Below are 18,715 nucleotides of genomic sequence, written 5' to 3'. Positions count from 1 at the left end.
CTCCCCCCCCAATCCTTAGCAACACCCTCTGTCACTTCCTGGTTTTTCACCCGCCCCCCCAGGTCCCCCTCCCTCCGCCCAATAAGGATATAAACTTCAACCCCTCGGTCCAGCCAGTCCCTGCAGGGCGCAGATGGCTCCCTCCCTCCCTTTTCGCTCCCTTCCTGCAAGCTTTTACTTTGCTCTCCGAGCCTTTCCCACCCTCCTCTTTTTCCCTCCTTCTTTCCTTCGGTCTCTTTCTCCCTCCACCTGCCGCGGTCCCTCTCCCCCTCCCTCTCCCTCTTTCTCCTCCAGCCCCTATCTCTCCCAGTCCACCTTAACTCGGGCTCCGCCCCCAACCCCCATCCAGCCCTCCGCGGCAGCTCCGCCCCGCCCCCTGCACTCCACCGCCCTGCCCGCCCATTGGCCTGCGCACCCGCCCATCTCAAGCGGGTCCTGCCTCGCGTTCCGCCAGGGAGGGGGCGGAGCCGAGGGGCTGGCCTGAAACCTGGAGGAGGGAAAGGGGGAGGGGGCAGTGTCCGCAGTGGCCCGGGAGCCCGAGCCCCCATCAAGGGCTCTCGGTCTCCATGCGGGGCCTTTGTACGGTCACCTCCTCGGGAGGGAAGGGTATGAGAGGTTAAGGATAGGCCAAGTGGGGGTGAGGCGGGGACTTAAGGGATTGAAGGGGGGGGTCCCGTGAGGGGCTATAATCAGGTCAGTGCCCCGGGAGGTAGGGGGAGGGGGAGCAACCAGGCCGTCAGCTCCGGCTCCTACGCCCCACCCCGACGCTGAGGGAGCGGGGGAGTGGAGGCTGCGGGCACCCTGCGTCCCTCCCCACGCGTGACGGCGCCCCGCGGGGAGGAAACGGCGCCCTGGGCAGGCAGCCTCTGCGCTCCGGCCGGTGCCCGCTGCGGCCTTGGCATTGTCGGAGGGGAGGGGCCGGGGCCGCGAAGAGGAGGGGAGGCGCGCTCTCGCTCCCGCACCCCGCCTCCATCCCGCCTGTGCCCTAAGTGTAGAAACTGAGTCTCCGCGAGGGTGGGAACCTCGGGCCAGGGATCCAGCCGGAGACCCGGGGGGCCCGGGGGGCCGGGGTGGGGGGCAGGATACGTGCTTCAGTGCCCCCGCCAGGGAGGAAGGTTCCCTGCGAGGGGCGTCTCCAGCGGGGCCTGCCGCGCGGCGCACCCCGGGGAGCCCCTCCCACTGGTGTAAAACGGAATCAAATCCGGCTACCGCGGGCCAGGTTCCGCACCCCGAGGCCGGCCGGGCCGAACCGGGTCCGGCTCGCTTTCTCCTCCCCAGCCCCCTCCACAGGGGGCCTCCTTCCCTTTCCAGCAGGTGGCTCCGCGGGACACCAGCTCAACCTGTTGGACCACAGTGGGCGGCGCCAGGGGGGCCCTGGCCCTCACCCGGGCTGACCCGGGATCCCCGCGCTGGGGGAGGGGCGGAGTCCCGGTCCCTCCCTCCCTCCCTCCCTCTCCGGCCGTGACTCAGCCTCGGAGCCGCTGCCCTGCGCCCCAGCCAGGGGCGGAAAGTGTGAGGCGCCCCTGAGGGCCAAGGCCAAGCCAAACAGCCCCCCACTTCAGACATTATCTCACTGGAGAATTAGAGGGGCTGTAGGAGGGAGGGGGCACCAGCAAGCCCGGGGCGCTCCCGCTCGCCGAATCCGCTCCGGGTTTTCCTGTCGTCCCTGTCCCCCTTGGGCCCCGCGGCGGGTCAGGGCTCCGGGTTTTCTTCTCGGCCCCGCGGGGCAGAGTCTGGTCGGTGAGGGCCGGGAGCGCCACGGGGGAGGGGGGCGGCGGCAGGCCGGGGCTTTCCCCTCCTTTCTTCAGCCGTCGGGGTCGCGCGGGGGAAGAGTCGTGCCAGGGGCTTGACGGCAGGGCCCGACGCGCACGTGAACCGGAAAGGGGGCTGCTTCGTAGTGGGGGGTCGTGATGGCCCGGGGAAGGAGGGCGGGAAGGCGGCTCGGGGAGGGCAGAGCCTGGGCCTCCGCAGGCCGTCTGAGGGCGGGCGCCTTGGCACCAGTCCCCAGGTCCAGAGAAATGAAAGGCGCCCGGTGCCTCGGGCCCGCCGCGGCCCCCCTCTCAGGGTCGCCTCCGGACTCTTGGCTGGACCCAGTCTGGACCTGCAGGCAACGGGAGTGCCATTCTCCACTCTCTGGACAGTTCTGGAACCTCCAGTTTGTTTCTCAGGGACAACCCCCCCCCCCCCCCACTACCCAGGTTTCTCTTCTGGTCCATAAAGATCCCTTCCTGGCTCAGAAGCGGAGAGGGGACCTGACCTGAAGTTCCCGCGTCCCCGCAGCTCCTGGCCCTTACCGCGCCAAACCACAGCCTGCGGGCTGGGAAACCCTGCCTGGGGCCTGTGCCCCCTCCCACCAAGCCCGGGCCAGGCCCCAGGGGCCCGCTGCCAACCCTGCCTGGCCACCAGGCCCGGACTGGCACTGGGGTCTGGAGGGCAGGTGTGGAGCCTGCGGGGGCCTCCTGGGGAGAGCGGGGCAACCCAGACCCGCAGGTTCAGACATAAGTCTCGGGAGACCAGCTGGACCTCACTTTGGAAAGGGGGAAAGTGGCGGGAGGTGGGTAGATACCGGGGGAGTGATATGGGACTATATGGGCCTGACCAGGGCGGAGGATGAAAGCCCGGGCTGGGAGTTAGTACTTCCTAGGGGGGTGTGCTGGGGCCGGGGACAGCGACTCTGCGGGACAGCCAGGTGCAGGGACTGGCCGGGCCACGTGTGCTCTGGGGCAGCTGCACAAGTTAGCGGCTTGCAGAGCCTGGAGGGAGAGGGCTTCTGGCGGAAGAAAGGCGAGGTTCTGTCTGGGCGGGGTCCTGAGTGAGTGGGTCTGGGGGTCTGTCTTGGAGGGTGGGGGGGGTGCCGCTGAGCTGGAAGCGGAGCGTCAGCCTGCCTGCCCTGGGCGCCCTCCTCTTCCCCGCTCCCCCCTTGCCTCGGCTGCCTCCGCTTCCCTCGAAAAACCCGCCGCCCAGGAAACCGCTGGGGGCGCTCAGACCGCAGCACCCCCCCCACCCCGCCCGGCGCCCCCACTGCGACCGCCCAACCCACCTGAAGGGGCCGTGGCTGCCAGGGTTGCCCCTCCCGCCGACTCCCCCCACACCTGCGGGCGCACTATTTATAACTCGGCGCCTCCTCCGGGCCCCCGCGCAGGAGCCGGCTGCGCCTCGGAGCTAATCGTCCCCGGGATCTCTGCGCCCCCCACGGCGGGGGGAGATAAATTTAGCCTCACGAAGCTCGGGGAACATTTTCCAAAACTCCACGTCCCAGGGAAGGCGGCGCGGAACCCCTCTGCCCTCCCGGCAGCCAGCAGGAGGCGCGGGTGTTGGGCTCCCGGGAGGGACGGCGGGGACGGAAGGGACCGGGGGCGGCGGCCGGGGGACCCCAGCGTGGCGGGACGAGCGGGCACGCCTCCGAGGCTGGCCAGGACCGGAGCAGGTGCTCGGCGGGGAGCGCCCGAGAGGGGGGCCGGGGCCTTTCGGAGAGGAGAGGCTGCGGTGCAAACGAGACGCGAACAGGAACGCGAGGAAGAGCCTGTGCCCTTGGGGGTCTGCGCTCCGCCGCGGCGGGGACCACGGCCGCCGCCCTCCTCCCGTCCGCTTCTGAGTGTTCCTGAAGACACGGGCCCCATCGGAGATCATTATCGGAATAGTCCGCTGTGCTCCGCGAGGCTCCCAGACCCCTTCTCCGGGACCCCGAGCCTCCACCTGCCCTTCGCACACCATTGGGGTCTTATATCCCACTAATCTGCTAGGAGTCCTGGGTGTCAGGCTGCTCCTCCCAGGGCTGTGGCCTGTGGGGTCCCTAACAGCTCCGCGGAGGCTCTTTCCCGGCTCTACCGTCCATTCCCCTACCCCTTGTGGCCACCGGAGAGCCCCTGGGCACTCGGGGTAAATAAGATGTCCCTCATCGTCCCCCTCGGCCCTCCACTCCCCGCTTCTGCGGCCCCATGACGTAGTTCGAACACCTGAGCCTCCTCCAGCCGGGCCGAGGAAGCTGTGGGGAAGCTCCTGCATCTCTTTCCCTTGGAGAGGAGGGGGGAGGCGTAGACCAGGGAACCATGTCCTGGCCTGTGTGTTTAGGCAGAAAAGGCATAGCTGGGACCCCCAGAGGAGCCCTCGGAAAGCAAGAACAAGAGCTGCTTAGAGTGGGGGTGGGAGTGGGAACGGCAGGGGGTGCAGCTGGGGGGTGGGTTCTGGTCCTCTCCGCACCTTGGCCTGCCCACCCCTCCCCCAGTACTATTTCAAAACAGGGGGGCTGGCTGGTCCAGAGAAGCCCTGAAGCTGAGATGAGAAAATACGGTTCAACGGTTGACTACCCACTGCAGCGCCATGGGCGTGACCTTGCACGGGACGCGTCCCACCTCTCTGGGCCCATTTCCTTCCAGTTAGTGTGGGAGGACTGCCCTCGCCCTGTCTGCTTCTCAGGTGGACTTGTGTCAGTCTCCGCACACTTGGAGTGTGAGCAGTGTGCTCTCCGAGTATATGCAAGCTTTTCCTTGTTCTCCCCATCCCTCTCCTCCGCCTCTCCATCGTCAGGGCTCTCTGGATAGCTGACACTGGCCTCGGGCCACCGCAGATCCCTCTTTTCACTTCTGGGGCCCTCCCATCCTCCATCCACCACTTCCCCTGGGGGTCTTTGCCAGACACCCCCTTCCCTGGCAAAGGCGCTGGAGCTCAGAGCTCTCAGACTCCAGGGTCCACCTCCGTGCACCGTCCCAGCTGGGTGGGAGCAGGGCCCAAGAAAGGAAAGGGAGGCAGAAGGCCAGAGCTTGAGTCAGGGGAGGGGCTGACCAAGCAGGTGTTGGCTATTGTGGGGGGTCCTGGGAGCCCCACACTCCTGCGGGAAGGTGACTTCTGTGTCCTCCTCTGCCACCAGCCTTTCTATGGTTGGATTCAGGAACTTCTCCCTTCCCTCTGCTGTGCCCTGGGGTGCAGTTGGGGTCAGAGGGGCCTGGCAAGAGCACTGAGCTCATCATGTGGGTGCCTAGTGCCTAGAGAGGGTTGCCCGCTGCTGGGATAAAAAATCATCTTGAGGGGGTGCCTGGGTGGTTCAGGGGGTTAAAGCCTCTGCCTTCGGCTCAGGTCATGGTCTCAGGGTCCTGGGATCGAGCCCCTCGTCGGGCTCTCTGCTCGGCGGGGAGCCTGCTTCCTCCTCTCTCTGCCTGCCTCTCTGCCTACTTGTGATCTCTCTCTCTGTCAAATAATAAATAAAATTAAAAAAAAAATCATCTTGAGGCACGCCTGGGTGGTACACTTGGTTGAGTCCAACTCTTGGTTTTGGCTCAGGTGGTGATCTCAGGGGTGTGAGATAGAGCCCTGTGTTGGGTGGAGAGATTATTTGAAACCAAGGAAAGTCTTAAAAAAAAAAAAAGAAAAAGAACGCATACACGTTCAGGCCGGCCACTTGTCTCCACTGCTCTGAGCCACCGGCACGTCACCGGCACAGCAGCCAGTGTGAAGACCCCACGACAGCTTTCTCTTACCCGGCTTGTGTGGCCCTCTGCGACCTGCCCCACACCCACCCCACCTCAACTTCTCTTTTCCAGAGCACCTATCCCCCAGTAACACCACTACACTTATTCTTTTGTCATTATTTCCTGGGTCTGCCCCCGAGAACAGCAGCTCCCCGAGTACACAGGGGCCTGTTGGGATCACCACCATATTAAAGCCCCCCACCCGGCGTCGAGCGGGGGCTCGGTGACATTTGTGGAGCAAATGCAGCTCGTGCACAGACTATCTCTGGAATGCTCTCCAAGGGACGGGTAAAGCTGACCGGCTCCCGGCAGGAGCGCCGGGGGCGGATGGGGACCAGGAGGGAGGGTCATGTCCCACCAGTGCAACTTCTTACTCTGGGTCTCTGTTACCTTCCCAACAAGAGGCACTACAGGCCCAGAGAACAAGGACTGAACTCGCAAGTCAGCGGAAAGGCTGGTCACTGGGAGTGAGCAGAAGGTCCTGTAAACCATCTCTAGGCCTGTGCCCCAGGAGGGGAGGGCGGGGCCGGGGCGTGCTGGCTCTGAGGTTGTGGGGGGCTGAGAGCAGGCCTGCCACCAAGCGTGAGCAAGGTGCTGTCCACGGTGGAGTTGCGGGACTTGGGGGAAAGCACGCGTCACTGGCTGCCAGGGGGAGGTGGAGTTAGTTCTGTTCCTTCTGGCCGTTTGTACCCACTCTGCGGTAAGCCCCAGGAGCCTGGGTGGCCGCACAGGCGCGGTTCACCGTAGCCGCCTGTGTGAGCTGGAGGAGCAGGGCCCGACGTCCTCTGTGAGCTGTGGACCCGCAGCCGCCCCGTGCTCTGCCCCAGATCTTCAGAGGCAGGGACCTGACCAGACCAGCCCTTCTATTTAGGTTTCCAGTCTAAGGCACAGTGTCTCCCAGAAGGAGACCCCACCCAGGCTGGACCGCTCCCTATCCACCGGTGGGGAGGAACCCGACCGTTCCCGCCCCAGCCTCCCAGCCCAGGCATCAGGGAGTCAGAACAGCTATTTTTTTTTTTTTTTTTTTAATCTCAGTTCTGTCCAGGACAACCTTTTCTTCCCTGGTCTACCCTAGCCCCGAGACGCTCCAGGGCTGAGTTTCTCTGATCCCTTTCAGACAGTTAGAACTTTAGGCCCCAAGGCCCGTTTATTTTATGTACACACACATGCACCTATGTACATGCACACACATTCATAGCTCAGTGACTCTCAAGCAGCAAGATGGGGGCAGCCCCTTCCTGGCACTAAGAGAGCATGGAGAAATCAACCATCTGGGCTGGGGGCTCACTGTGCCAGGCTTGGAGAAATGCCAGCTCCTGCGGCGGTCTTCCTGGGGTCCCGGCCAGCAGGCCGAGCTCCTGGGCTCCGGAGGTCCACCCGAGGTGGGGGCTGGGAATGGAGGCCCCGAGAGGCCAGACCAACAGATGGCACACCGGAAGCAAGATCCACACTTCCCACAGTGTCTGCGGCCCCTCCGTGGTGGAGCGTGGCGGGCCCCAGGGGTCTCGATGGGGGCTGGGCTGGGTGCTAGAGCAGAGAACAGGAGGCTGAGAGGCAGGCTCTGGCCCTGAAGCAGCGGCCGTGCTTCCTGTTTGCCCTGCCCTACCCTACCCACCCTGCCCACCTGCGCTGAGCCGAGGTCGGGGCCCTCCCTGGCCATCGTCAGTCCAGCAGCTCCTTGATGCACCAGCAACACAGGAGAATGTAGGCAACCTCCTTCAGGGTCTGCTGCAGGCCCTCCCATCCCGTGCCCACCTTCATGACGGGTACCCGGAGCCCAGTGTCTCGCAGGGCCCTCCGGAAGGAGAAGGGCAGGGCCTGGGCTAGCGGCTGCACCAGGGGCTGCATGAGGGCAGCAGCTTTGGGGCGTGTGGGAGCCGCCTCTGGGGCCTTTTATCAGCAGTGTCCCCACCCCCTCAGGCCTCATGACTACGGACAAAGGCCCCCAGGGTCTAGCACAGGGAAGCTTCTGGCCCAAGAACGGGCTGAGTCAGCCTCTGTGGACAGGGATGGAGGCTGGGGTTGGGAGAGGGAGGGAGAGCCCGGCCACCCCAGCCTCCATCCTCCCCTCCACAGCCAGGCCTGCTCAGCTTCCAGCCCAGGTCTCCAGACCTTGGGGCCAAGCCTGCGGCGTTACCTCTTCCCCCAGTGCCCGGCACAACTCCAGGCTCCTGCCGTCTGGGGGGCTCCTGCTGAGGCAGGCCTTGGGAATTGTGCCGAGAGCTCCTTTTCAGTCTGCACGCGCGTGCACACACACACGCACACGCGCGCCACCCCCTTGCAGGGAGCTGCCGGGTCCCCTCTGGCATCTCCCATCCCCTGGAGCAGGAAGACACAGCCCGGGTGGGACAGGAGAGACATAGTTTATTGACAGCTGACACCCCAGGGCACCTCCGTTCCCTACTGCGGCCGGGCCAGGCGGGCAAGATCAGGTGCGAGGTCAGGTGCGGGAGTTCCGCTCTTCATCCTCGTTCTCCAGCAGGTAGGCGGGGCGGTAGGCCGGCTGTCCTCCAGGGCTCAGGTACTTCAGGGCTGGGTTCCGCACCGTGTTCTCCCGGCCCCCCAGTGAGGTGTAGCTGGGGGAGCAGGGAGGTGAGTGTGGGGGGTGGCTCGCCCTCCCCCCACATCCCGTCTTCCCCATACCCACTGTCTCCGCAACCCCTTACCCCTTACCCACGGTCGTACAGGATACAGTAGGGGACAAAGAGCTGACGGAGGAAGTCCCAGATGTCTCTGTAGGTCCAGTCCTGGGAGGTCAGAGCGGAGTCACGGGTCCCCTCCCTCACTTACCCCTTGCCGCCCAGGAGGAGCCCGCCCAGGGTGCTGCTTCTTGGTCCCCGAGGGCGGGCCCCTAGCTGATTCTCTAGTGCGGCTCACCGACCTACACAGGTAGGCCACTGGCTGTGGCAGAGAAGCCTTCATCTTGCCCCCGGCCCTGGCCCCTCCACGCACCTGTCTGTGTGAGCCCGCGGCGAGCAGGCCGGCCTGCGCAGGGGTGGAAATGGGCCCCAGCTGTGCCTTCTGACACGGGGCACCTGAAATGACCTTGGCGCAAATCAGGGACTGAACTTTGACTTTCCGCAGGCCACTGAGTTCATCCTTTTAAAGCCCCCATTTTGTTAGTTTTAGTAGTTCTTTTTTTTTATTTTCTCCCCTCGCCATCCACCCGCAGGTGGGCACGCGCCGGCTAAGCTGCCCTTTTGGCCCTCTCCCCGAGCTCGCCGGCCCCCACTCAGGGGCCCGCTCCTCCCACCAGCCCCATTTTTAGTAGTTATTTAATTTTAGGAAACTGCAGCTTGAGTGTAAGTGGGTGGCCAGCGGCCCCCACACTGGGCAGCACAGACCTAGCGGGAGAGAGCACGCGCCTGCTCTCAGGGTGCAGTGGGCAGCGCTCAGGCCCGAGGACCCGACGGCACAGCCTCCCTCGGGCGGGTGTTTCTACATCTGAGCCCCAGGCTCCAACCGCTCCCCCACGGGGAATAGGGATGGGGAGACTGGAGGCCCCACAGCCTCTACCCCGTTACCAGCAGCGGGTTGATGCGCATGAAGGCCGGCCAGCCAGGGTCGGTGGGGCTGAAAGGGCAGAGGCTGCAGGAGTAGGGGTCCGTACGGCGGGTGCCCATCAGCACAGCCTCCAGCTGGGGGTGCTGTGTCCGCAGCTCGCTCAGGGCCTGCTTCATGTCTCCCTCAGCCTCCAAGACCCGTAGATTGTACCTGGGGAAGGAAGGGGTCTGTGGTCAGAAGTGGGCACTGCTGAGCCCCCCCACCGGAGCCCCAGCCTCTGGGCACCTAGTACCTCTTGATGGTGTCCTGTAGGAACTGCTCGAGCTCGGGGAAAGGGGAGATGCTGCGGATATACAGGATCTGGAGGGGTTCCTGAGTGTCGGGGCGTTTCCTGGGTAGGGGACAAAGCATAGGCTTGCCGGGCAGGCCGGGAAAGGCTCTCAGAGGACTCGCACCGTTCTCCCTGGACGGACAACCTCCCATTCGCGGCTCTTCTGGTCCTTCCTATCCACCAGAATCACTTCCTCTGGGAAGCCCCTTCTGATCTCTCCCTTCTCAGATCTGGAGCACGCAGCCCTATGTCAGGTGAGTAACTGCCACCTCCCCAACAAGACTGTGACCTCCCTGTGTCCCGGTGCAGGATGATGACCTTCAGGTCCATGCCCCGGGCACACCATGTCAGATGCTCAGTAAGCGGTGGGGAACAGAACTGGAGGCCACCAGGGCCACCTCCCTCCCATACCCCACCTGCCGGCCACCCCTTCCCTTCTGGCTTTCTTGGGCCTCACGCAGGGAGCTGGACAGGAGGGCAGACGGGCCCCCTGAGGCCTCACACCCCGGGGTCAGCTCACCTCTGCGCGGCGGCATGGAAGAGATGCAGGAGCGCGGTGCAGTCCTTGCCTCCGTTGAAGCCCACGCAGAGGCGGGTGAGGTCGTACCGAGCCAGGGCCGTCTCGATGGTCTGCAGGGCACCTGCCACCTTTTCCCCCAGAGAAGACCCTACGAGCAGACAGACGAGAAGCCATCAGCTAGATGCACGTGGCCGTGGGAGGGCGGGGGTGGGGGATGGGAGCACGCCGCCCTTGCTTCAAGTCTCTGTGGCTTCCCAGAGTGGGTCGGGTACCGTCCGGACTCCCATGCCCTGCAGAGTGTGCCCGCCAGCCCTGCAGCCCCACCTCGGTGTCTGCCCTCTACGGCCCCCGGTTTTCTTCTGTTCCCTGAGTTCCCACATTGTCTGCTCTCGACCACCTCCTGGGCTGACCTCCCTGCCGCGGACGGAGGCCCCTCGTCAGCGCCATGTCATACCCGGGGACCTTTCTTGTCACGCTACTAGCCCAGAAGGGCCTGGTATACGACTGTGCCGGCGAGCTGCCCAGCCCCAGGCCCCGGAGGGCACCCATGCCATCTCGGTGCACAGGAGCCCCCGACAGCTCCCCACGTTCCCGAGGCCCAGGGAGTCAGCCCAGCGCACTGCGCGCCGCCCTTCCCCGTGGAGGCCTCTACCTGATTCGGCGAGTCTGTACACGGCCTCGCTGGCCTGCGGCACGGCGTCGGGCACGTAGGGGACCAGCGACCCCGGGGGCAGGCGGGCGGTCAGGTAGGCCAGGCCCTCCTCCAGGGGCCCTTCCTCCTCCGAGTCCAGAGTGAGCTTCACTTGATAATAGTTGCTGCCCCAGTCAGGGTAGGAGCCCAGGCCCAGCCTGCGCCCAAAGTGGGCCTGGGCCTCGGCCAGGATGGGGGCGATCGAGGCCTCGTCGGCGGCCACATAGAGCTCCCGCAGGTGAAACTGCACAGCAGTGTTCTGGAACAGGCCCTTCAGCCCTTCCAGCACCCTTCGCAGCAGCTCCGGAATGCCCGGGAAGAGGTAGACGTTCCGGACGGAGACCAGCGGCAGCTCGAAGGGCCGGCCAGTGCGGGGATCAGTGCCGTAATGCAGGCGGGCGGAGGAGGGCACGAGAGACAGCTTGGCCCAGCCCTTCCCTCCCAGGGCTCTGATGGCTGCTTCCAGCTCAGGGTGTGGCCTGAGTTTGTCCCCAAAGGCCTGCGCTACTGCCTCGAAGGTCACGTCGTCATGAGTGGGGCCGATGCCCCCTGCCGTGAGGACGTGGGTGAAGCGGCTGGAGAAAGAAGTGACCTCAGCCGCGATGGCGGCGACCTCGTCGGGAACAACAGAGACTCGGCACACCTGGACCCCCAGGGAGCGCAGTGTCCGGCACAGAAAGTAGGTATTGGTGTCCTGAGTGTGTCCCTGGGAGGTGAGACGGGGACCATGAGAGTCAATGCCACGGGGATGAAGGGCAAAGGGTCGTGTCTGCCTGATGCTGGGGCACCGTGCTCTTGGGGGACACTGCCTTGGGCCGCCAAAAAGCCTGGACTGGGCACCGAAGTGAGGAAATCCATCTGAAGGGTCAGGGACAGCATGAACTGCCCTGGGCCTCTTTCTCTGTACTTTCACCTTGACCTCATCTATGCTTATGGAGTCTGTGGTCAATTCCTCACCAGCCCTGACAGTTCAGTCCCCTTGTCCACCATGGACGCACTAGGCATCCTCACCACATTCCTGGCGGTTGTCCCTTTGGTCAGTGGCACCCCCAGACACTGTCCACAGCCAGTCGGGCCCTTCCGCTGTCGCCTCTACTGCCATGTCTCCCTATCTGCATCTGCTCTCTTCTGTGTCCCTACTGCCCCCATACAGGCCCTTGGCACCTTTTATCTGGACAGTGGTGACAGCCCCCTGGCAAGGCTCCCAGCCTCCAGTCATAGCACTGCCCGGGGCCTCCTAACTAAGCTTCCTAATATGCTACTGGGGTTGCACCACTCTTGGGCTCAAAACCCATGTGTCGTTTCCAACCATATACAGAATAAAGTTCAAATTCCTTTGCAGAATTTTTGACGCTGTGTCGCCGGTGTGTAGCCCATATTCTTTCCCAGCCCCGTCTCCTTCTACTTCTCTGCAGGGGGCTTAGTGGGTAAGGGTTACCCTGGAGGAAGGGAGAATCGGGCTGGAATCCCAGTTCTACCACTCCGAGCTCTGCTACCTCCAGCAAGCTTCTCAGTCTCGTAATCTATTAACTGAGATTTATAGTAAAAGTATCAAACCTCGTGAGAATGTTCTAAGGATTAGTAAGACGGTCTATGTGATATATTCAGCATGCTGCCAGGCCCGAGTAAACCCTCAGAAAACAGGGTCAGTGCTGCTATTCCAACCTGATGCCTACCATGACCTCTCGAAAGAATTCTGGATTGTTCAGAAAGGATTTCTCCCATCTAGGACTCTCCTTCTTTTTTGCTTACTCACTCTGCTGAATGCCTTGGGTCATATTCGCAACAGGTTGGCTAGAACTTCCGTGATAGCACATGCACCCATTCCTCCTTGACCTGATGGACTCCTTGTCATTCCTGTAAGGTCCCTCCTACCTCTATAAGCCCCTTGACAAATTGTAGTGACTTTGCTACAAGTTTTCAACGGAGTAACTGAAAGAACAGAGGGTCACTTTCCCTGTAATAGGCTGGACTCACGCCAGGACCCTACTGCAGCAAGGGGACTCACCCCATCCCCTCCCCCGGCTGCCTCCCCTCAACAGAAGGGCTGCAGGCGCTTAGGGATGGGAGGATGCCACCCCCTCCCCCCTCTCCTGTCCCAGACACACCTTGAGGATCTCATCTCCAACAATGATGATGCCCGCCGTCACGCTGCGCCCTGGGGGAGGGTCAAAGGCCCTAGATGCCATGGTCCTGCCTTCTCTGCCCCTCTGCAAGGCCCTCCAGAAGCCACCCAAGGCCCCCCAAAGGGGTCGAAAGCACGGGAGTCGCGCCAGGTCTACAGGGCACTGGGGGCCATAGCCTGAAAACAGGGGGGTCTGGGGTCAAGGGAACCTGGAGGAGCCAGAGAGGACACCGGGGGAGAGCGGGAGTGCCCGTTCTTCCTCAGAGGAAGACCTCGCCAGGCGCTGGGTAAGAGTCCTTTATCCCAGCCTCTAAGAAACGGGTTCTCAAACCCAAGCCCGGGCCTCTTCACATGTCTTCTGGGCTTGGCTCTAGTCTCAAAACGTCCTGCTCTCCCGGCACCCACCCCTTTGAACAGGTCTGCGCGCCGAGCTCGGCGCCTGCACCTGCAAATACCTCCTCTCGGGGGGCACCGTGCCTTCAAGTGCCTCGACCCCTTAAGACGCCCCCAGCCCGCTTCGCCCCGGGGCTCAGGCGCCTCTCCCGCACGCGCCCGCACCCTCTCCCGCCTGCAGTCCCGTCCCCCCGCCTCGCCGCAGCCCGCCCCGCTCTCCCACGTCCCCACCTGCCTCTCCGGCCCTTGCCCGGCTCGCGCCCTCTGCTCCCGCACGTCCCGGGCGGCCGCCGCACGCAGTCCCGCCTCACACCCGCACCTGCTCACAGCAGTTGGCCACTCGGCTGTCGCTCACACGAGTTCCAAGGGCCCATTGGTGCAGCTGGCTGTCGCTCGCCCGCCTTAGCGGGGGGGGGGGGGGGGAGGAGCGCCGGGTTGTCATTGGTGACAAGCGCGTGGCCACGCCCCCGGAACTGCGGGGGCGGGGCCGCGGGCGCGGGGGCGAGCCCCGGACGCGGAAGGGGCGGTGGTGGGCGGTGCTCCAAGGACTTGGGGTGCGCTCTCCGCGGAGGCAGGTGAAGGAGGCGTGCCTGTCGCTTCTGTCCTGCTTTCCAGTTCTCGTTGCACGTGCTGTCGGCACTGCCTAACTCCAGGCGCGGGGGCTGCCGCCGGAGGGGTTGTGTAAAGTAGCGCAGGCCGGCTGCGGGACACCAGGTGTCAGCACTGCCTGGGGTAGGAGAATCTTGGAGGGGAGTTTTCACTCACCTCCGTTATAAACGATAAAGCCCTAAGCTTGTGCTTCACCTGTTGATAAGACACCCCCCCCCGCCCCGCCGAGAGTGCTCAGTTTAACGTCACCGTTGCCCGATTACTGGTTTCGCAGGTACCACTGAGGGCAGCCGACTAGGCCGTGCTGTGTGTCCGCCTCGGATTCTCATGTCATCCCAGTTTATCTTCATTTCAGTTGCCTTTGGTCTAAAAGTGTTTCTTAAATTTTAATGTTTGATCTGGGACCTTTTAAAAAATTGTTTTATTTTAAGGAGTATCTATCTGCCCAAGGCGCATTCTGAGCTCACTACCCAGAGTCGCTCGCTCTACTGACTGAGAAGGCCAGGTGCTCCCACTGGGGACCTTAATAGGCTGGTTTAGTCTCTCCCATCCAGGAGGTTTGGGGTGGGAGCCTGGGATCTGCATTTAGCAAGCTCTACGGTCGTGCCAATGCTCCCGGTCCCTAGACGGCTCTCTGCAGTAAGGCCTCTGAGTTCACTCATCACTTGGAGAACAGCTGAACCATGCCCACCCTCATTTTACTCTAAGGCCCAAGACATTCAATCCCCATTTTACAGATGGGCCACAGGCTAAGAAAAGTTAGGAGTGCCACACAGCAACCACAAAACACTAAAGTGAGAGGAAGAGCCTGGCTTCTAGACCATTCTTTCTCAAGCAATAAGCCCTGTGTGTGTGGTGACCCTGATGGGGGACTCCATTCCAGCACCCTGAGATGACGATCTGAGCCGAAGGCAGATGCCCAACCGAGCCACCCAGGTGCCCCTTTAATTTTTTCCTCATTATTTATTTATTTATTTGAGAGAGAGAGCACAGAGGGAGTGTGAGAGGGAGAAGCAGGCTCCCTGCTGGGTAGGGAGCCGAGGCGACGCGGGACTGATTCCTAGGACTCTGAGATCATGACCTGAGCTGAAGGTCATGATCTCAGAGTCCTGGGATTGACTGAGCCATCAGGGTATCCCTGAAAAAAATTTTTTTAAAGGCAAAACAGAAGTCCCACTCGGCTAATGGTATGTCACACGACCCATTATCTTTACTAGTAGTGCCGGTAACATTTGACCACCTCTCCCACAAAAAAGCTCTGGTCCAATTCCTTAGCAGTGGGTTCTCAGGCCTGAGTGATCACCAGAGTCACCCGGAAAGCTGGTGCAAACGCTGCCCGGCCCAGCCCTCAGAGCTCCTGATTCAGAAGGTCGGGGTGGAGCCCAGTAGTTTGCATCTCTACCCAGTGTGGCCTATGCTGCTGGTTCCAGAAACACAACTGAACTAAGACAGGGAGAAGATTCACTTCCTTGATTAGTACTACTGTTAGTCTCTCCACCTGACATGAGGCAGCAACTCTGCAACCCTGAGATCCACTCTGCCCGCTCCACGGACTGAGCCAGCCTGGTACCCCTGGGAGACATGTTTTCTAGAACAACTACAGCTTATACCTGTTTTCTCAAAGGTTAATTCTCCAACTATCTGCATAAAAATGCTTGGAAATCCCCACATCCAGGCCACACCCCAGACCAAGTAAGGCACTAAGTAAGGACTTAGGCATCAGTACTAGCCACAGTGAACAGCCGGGGCTACCCCACCCCCACATCCGCAGCAGGTAATAGGCCACAGGTAGGCCCGAGCCTTGGGCTGGGCAGGAAGTGGAGCACAGGTGCACCCTCTGGCTTACACCCTCCTCCCTTGACCCTCTTGTGCCCGTCAAGTACCAGGACTTCGATAAAGGCAGCATCCCTGACCGTAGGAAAGTTGACTTGTTTTGAGGAGATGGCGTCTCTCTGTAACCTCTACCGAAGGCTAACAGAGCCGCACATTTCAGAAGCTTGACAGAAAGTCTGCTTAGACTAGATTACAAACCAGTTACCTGAATGTTGAAATAAACCTCATTATCAGCAAAGAGCTGAACTGCATTATCCAACCGAAGGGAATATAATCAGAAACACGGTACTGAGTGCACTGCTCACCCTGAGAGAATAGAAAACCTTCACAACTAAAAAATTAGATTATAAAAACTTCCTCTTTAATCAAGGCCTTTTAACATGGAACAGATTTCTTGAATAAAATAAAAAGTTTCCAATACATTGAAACAAACCACCATCATACAACACCTGGCAGGAAACAAAACCAAACAGTAAGTTTACACAATCCCTGTGGCAGCCACGGCCTCACCCTCGGACGCTGCCTCTGTCCACCACATGTGTGCCGCCGGGTGCACAGCTCAGCATGGTTTCTGGGGTAACGCTCAGCGGAGGCCGCAGCGGAAGACCACTTGCTCCCCTGGCCGGGCCGTGGTGCTGTCGGCTCTGCTCCAGCAAAGCGGGCAGCAGCACATTCCAACAGTGACCTGAACGTCCTTTAAATACCAAAGTGAGAAACAAGAAGGCAACACAATGATGCTGTCGGGAAGATGTCAGCGAGCGAGGCAGCTGCGTGAAGCGCGAGGCTGAAGCGCCGCTGGCTTCATTTCTTCGGCTTCTTGGGCAGCGGCCGTCGGAACAACAAGATGTGAGGTTCTGAAAGAGGGGGGAATCCAAGGGACGCGCTCGCACCGATCTCTGCACTTCCCAGAGGTCACCCACTCAGACCTTTCCGACTAAACGCAGATGTAAGCGTCGGCCTCAGACACAGCCCCGCACGCCGGGCTATCAGCCGAGCCCAGAGCGGTTAGCGGTCAGCGCCTCTGCTGCTGGTACAGCCCTGCAGGCCTTTTTTAGTTCTGCCCAGCTGCTTGGGGTCTGGTGTCTTATCAAGAAATATACCTTTCTTGGCTTACTTGGAACACATCCAAAAATTCACTTTCTGATGGAGAATGATGCAGGGACCATAACCTCTACCAGGATCTACGTGGCCTTAGGAAAAAAAGGGTACACTCAGACTGAACTAGAGATGAAAGGAGGTTTTTCAGGGACAGGTCGTCTCTGAACCTCCCAGATACTCTCCTCTTATTTTTGGTCACTCCACTTTTTCTAGATGGCGGGTGAGGAACCAATAAAGCACCCTTGCCACCCCCCCCACTTGTCTGGGTTATACAATCTCATCATTCCCTCTTCCCCCAGGGAAGGAGCCTCCGTGGTTGCTCTCAGACGCTGCACCAACCTGGTTCGTGGATCATGTAATGGACCCATCCCTGACTCTGCTGCACGCCAAGGTTCCTCCATTCCGATTCAGACATCAGATGGGTCTTGGGGACGAGCTTGGCGATGTCCTTGGGCAACATGACGTGCCTGCAACAGAAGCATAGGAAGGGGGGTGAGTCACATCAGTACTGGGTGCCGTCTGCTAGACCAGAGCTTGCACACAAAGCAGAGAGGGCAGGAAGGAAAAACAGGCTTCTGACGTAGGGAGTTTATGCAACTTTTTGTGGGGTGGAGGCAGCTACAGATAAAGCCCAGTTATGTAAATTCTCACCAGAGCAGGTTAGGAAGCACACATTCATGAGTAACTCACGGGAAGGGGCACTGTTTTCCTGCCTTCCTGGGGCTCAGGCTGCGGCTTACTCTAGAACACATAAGGGCAGCCCCAGGGCAAACACAGCCAGTAACTAAAAGTAGTTTTTGAAAAGGGCTGGTTTTGCGGAAGAAAAGCCTCGGGGAGAGCTGCGTGAAGACCCACCACTAAGCATGAAATGGCCATGTCCTCCCCTCCACGGTTACCCCTGATCTCGTTTCCCTGCTTTGACGAGAGCCGCCATGAGACGTCTTCCCAAGTTCTCCTAACCAGGGCTAAGACCCCTTTCCGGGCGAAAAATTCTCCGACACGAACTGGGCTGACCCAGACTCCCTCAGGCTCCGTGGAAACACACCAGATGGGTAGCCAAAAACAGCGGCGGAGATGCTCTGCAAAGGCCCCAATCTAGTCCCAATACGTGACCGCAGCTTCCACTCCGACAGCCCCTGGCACGGGCTGCCTTCCACGCGCGGTCGGATCGGCCGCACAAACCCACCCCCAAGGCCTCCCCCGGTCCTAAACCGCGACAGCACCGCCAGGCCCCACCGACTAGCTAGCCCCGCAGGGTCAGCGCGCCCCGAGCCCAGCACTCGGCTGGAAAAGAAACCCAAGCCCGGCACGTTCCCACAGACACCAGCCCCGCAGCGGCGGGAAGCGCCACGCACTCGGGCCGGCCCCTCGCTCTTCGCGATCTCCCGGCGGTCAGACGCCAGCCTGCGGCAAGCGCCACCGGCCCCCGCGCGGCCGCACCGCCGCCCCGAAGCCCGGCAGGGTCTGCTCCGACTCTGCGGGCTCCGACGGGGGACCTCGCAGCCCCTTCCCCGGCCAGCTGCGCGCCCACGCCCCCCCTCCAGGAGCCCTCCAGCGCCGTCGCCGCACCCCCTCCCCGGCAGGCTCCGCAAGTCCAAGTTCGACATGCCCCGGGCCGCTCGAGAACGCTCCAGAGCCCTGTCAGCGCGGGGTGGGGGTGGGGGAGGTCCGCTTCCCACAAGAGCCACGCCCCCTCCGCCCGCTCCCCAGCTCAGGGCCGACTCGGAGCTCCCCGGGTCCGCACGCCGCCGCGCCGCCCGGCCCTCGCGCATGCGCTCTGAGCTCCCCGCCCGCGTCCCGGGAGTCTCTCGCGCATGCGCCGGTCCTGTCGCCTCGGCCCGGGTGAGTAACTCCTCTTGCCCTCCCTTGTCAAAGTTCGCAACCTCGTTATGTCCCCCGCGCCGGCACTAACCGGTACTCGAACTCCTCGTCGTCGTATTTGTCCGAGTAGTAAATCTGTTTGTGCGACATGATCGCTCCGTCTGAGGACCTTCAGGCCCGCGCCGCCAACCTCCAAACAACTCCCAGCAGCACGCGCTCCCACCCACTTTGGCCTCGCTTTCAAACACGCCGCCCGCGCTTCCTATTGGTCCCTTTGGTTTAAGGCGGGACGTCTCCACCTTCCAGCCTCGGATTGGCTTAGATT

The 18,715-nt window shown here is 61.9% G+C and overlaps 3 protein-coding genes across 6 annotated transcripts; all 3 read right to left on the bottom strand.

Annotated features, from left to right (window-relative positions):
• Nucleotides 1–6,927: 6,927 nt before the first annotated feature.
• On the bottom strand, nucleotides 6,928–7,757 carry LOC111139003 (lens epithelial protein). Of its 2 annotated transcripts, none has more exons than XM_022491077.1 (2): nucleotides 7,090–7,757; nucleotides 6,928–6,992 (listed from the first exon to the last, which is right to left on the bottom strand). In XM_022491077.1, the coding sequence occupies exon 1, from the start codon at nucleotides 7,311–7,313 to the stop codon at nucleotides 7,128–7,130; it is 186 nt and encodes a 61-aa protein (XP_022346785.1). In that variant the 5' UTR covers nucleotides 7,314–7,757; the 3' UTR covers nucleotides 6,928–6,992; nucleotides 7,090–7,127. The 2 variants fall into 2 exon arrangements, with proteins under 2 accessions (XP_022346785.1, XP_022346786.1); XM_022491078.1 differs by having other exon boundaries at nucleotides 6,954–7,012.
• Nucleotides 7,758–7,812: 55 nt separating this feature from the next.
• LOC111139002 (flavin adenine dinucleotide synthetase 1) lies at nucleotides 7,813–13,215 on the bottom strand. 3 transcript variants are annotated; one of them, XM_022491074.1, is made up of 7 exons: nucleotides 12,620–13,215; nucleotides 10,473–11,217; nucleotides 9,821–9,968; nucleotides 9,262–9,360; nucleotides 8,990–9,179; nucleotides 8,139–8,212; nucleotides 7,813–8,041 (listed from the first exon to the last, which is right to left on the bottom strand). In XM_022491074.1, the coding sequence occupies exons 1-7, from the start codon at nucleotides 12,698–12,700 to the stop codon at nucleotides 7,906–7,908; spliced, it is 1,473 nt and encodes a 490-aa protein (XP_022346782.1). In that variant the 5' UTR covers nucleotides 12,701–13,215; the 3' UTR covers nucleotides 7,813–7,905. The 3 variants fall into 3 exon arrangements, 2 of the variants coding, with proteins under 2 accessions (XP_022346782.1, XP_022346784.1); XM_022491076.1 differs by having other exon boundaries at nucleotides 7,979–8,041; nucleotides 8,132–8,212; XR_002640066.1 differs by lacking the exon at nucleotides 7,813–8,041 and having other exon boundaries at nucleotides 8,148–8,212; nucleotides 8,418–9,179.
• Nucleotides 13,216–15,810: 2,595 nt separating this feature from the next.
• On the bottom strand, nucleotides 15,811–18,631 carry LOC111138867 (CDC28 protein kinase regulatory subunit 1B). The gene is made up of 3 exons (XM_022490800.1): nucleotides 18,482–18,631; nucleotides 16,909–17,036; nucleotides 15,811–16,325 (listed from the first exon to the last, which is right to left on the bottom strand). The coding sequence occupies exons 1-3, from the start codon at nucleotides 18,538–18,540 to the stop codon at nucleotides 16,273–16,275; spliced, it is 240 nt and encodes a 79-aa protein (XP_022346508.1). The 5' UTR covers nucleotides 18,541–18,631; the 3' UTR covers nucleotides 15,811–16,272.
• Nucleotides 18,632–18,715: the final 84 nt, after the last annotated feature.

This window comes from Enhydra lutris, unplaced genomic scaffold (genome assembly GCF_002288905.1).
Source record: "Enhydra lutris kenyoni isolate GAN:26980312 unplaced genomic scaffold, ASM228890v2 scaffoldscaffold94, whole genome shotgun sequence".
Lineage (NCBI taxonomy): Eukaryota > Metazoa > Chordata > Mammalia > Carnivora > Mustelidae > Enhydra > Enhydra lutris.
Note: the sequence above shows the minus strand (reverse complement) of the source record. Positions and strands in the feature narration are given on the sequence as shown.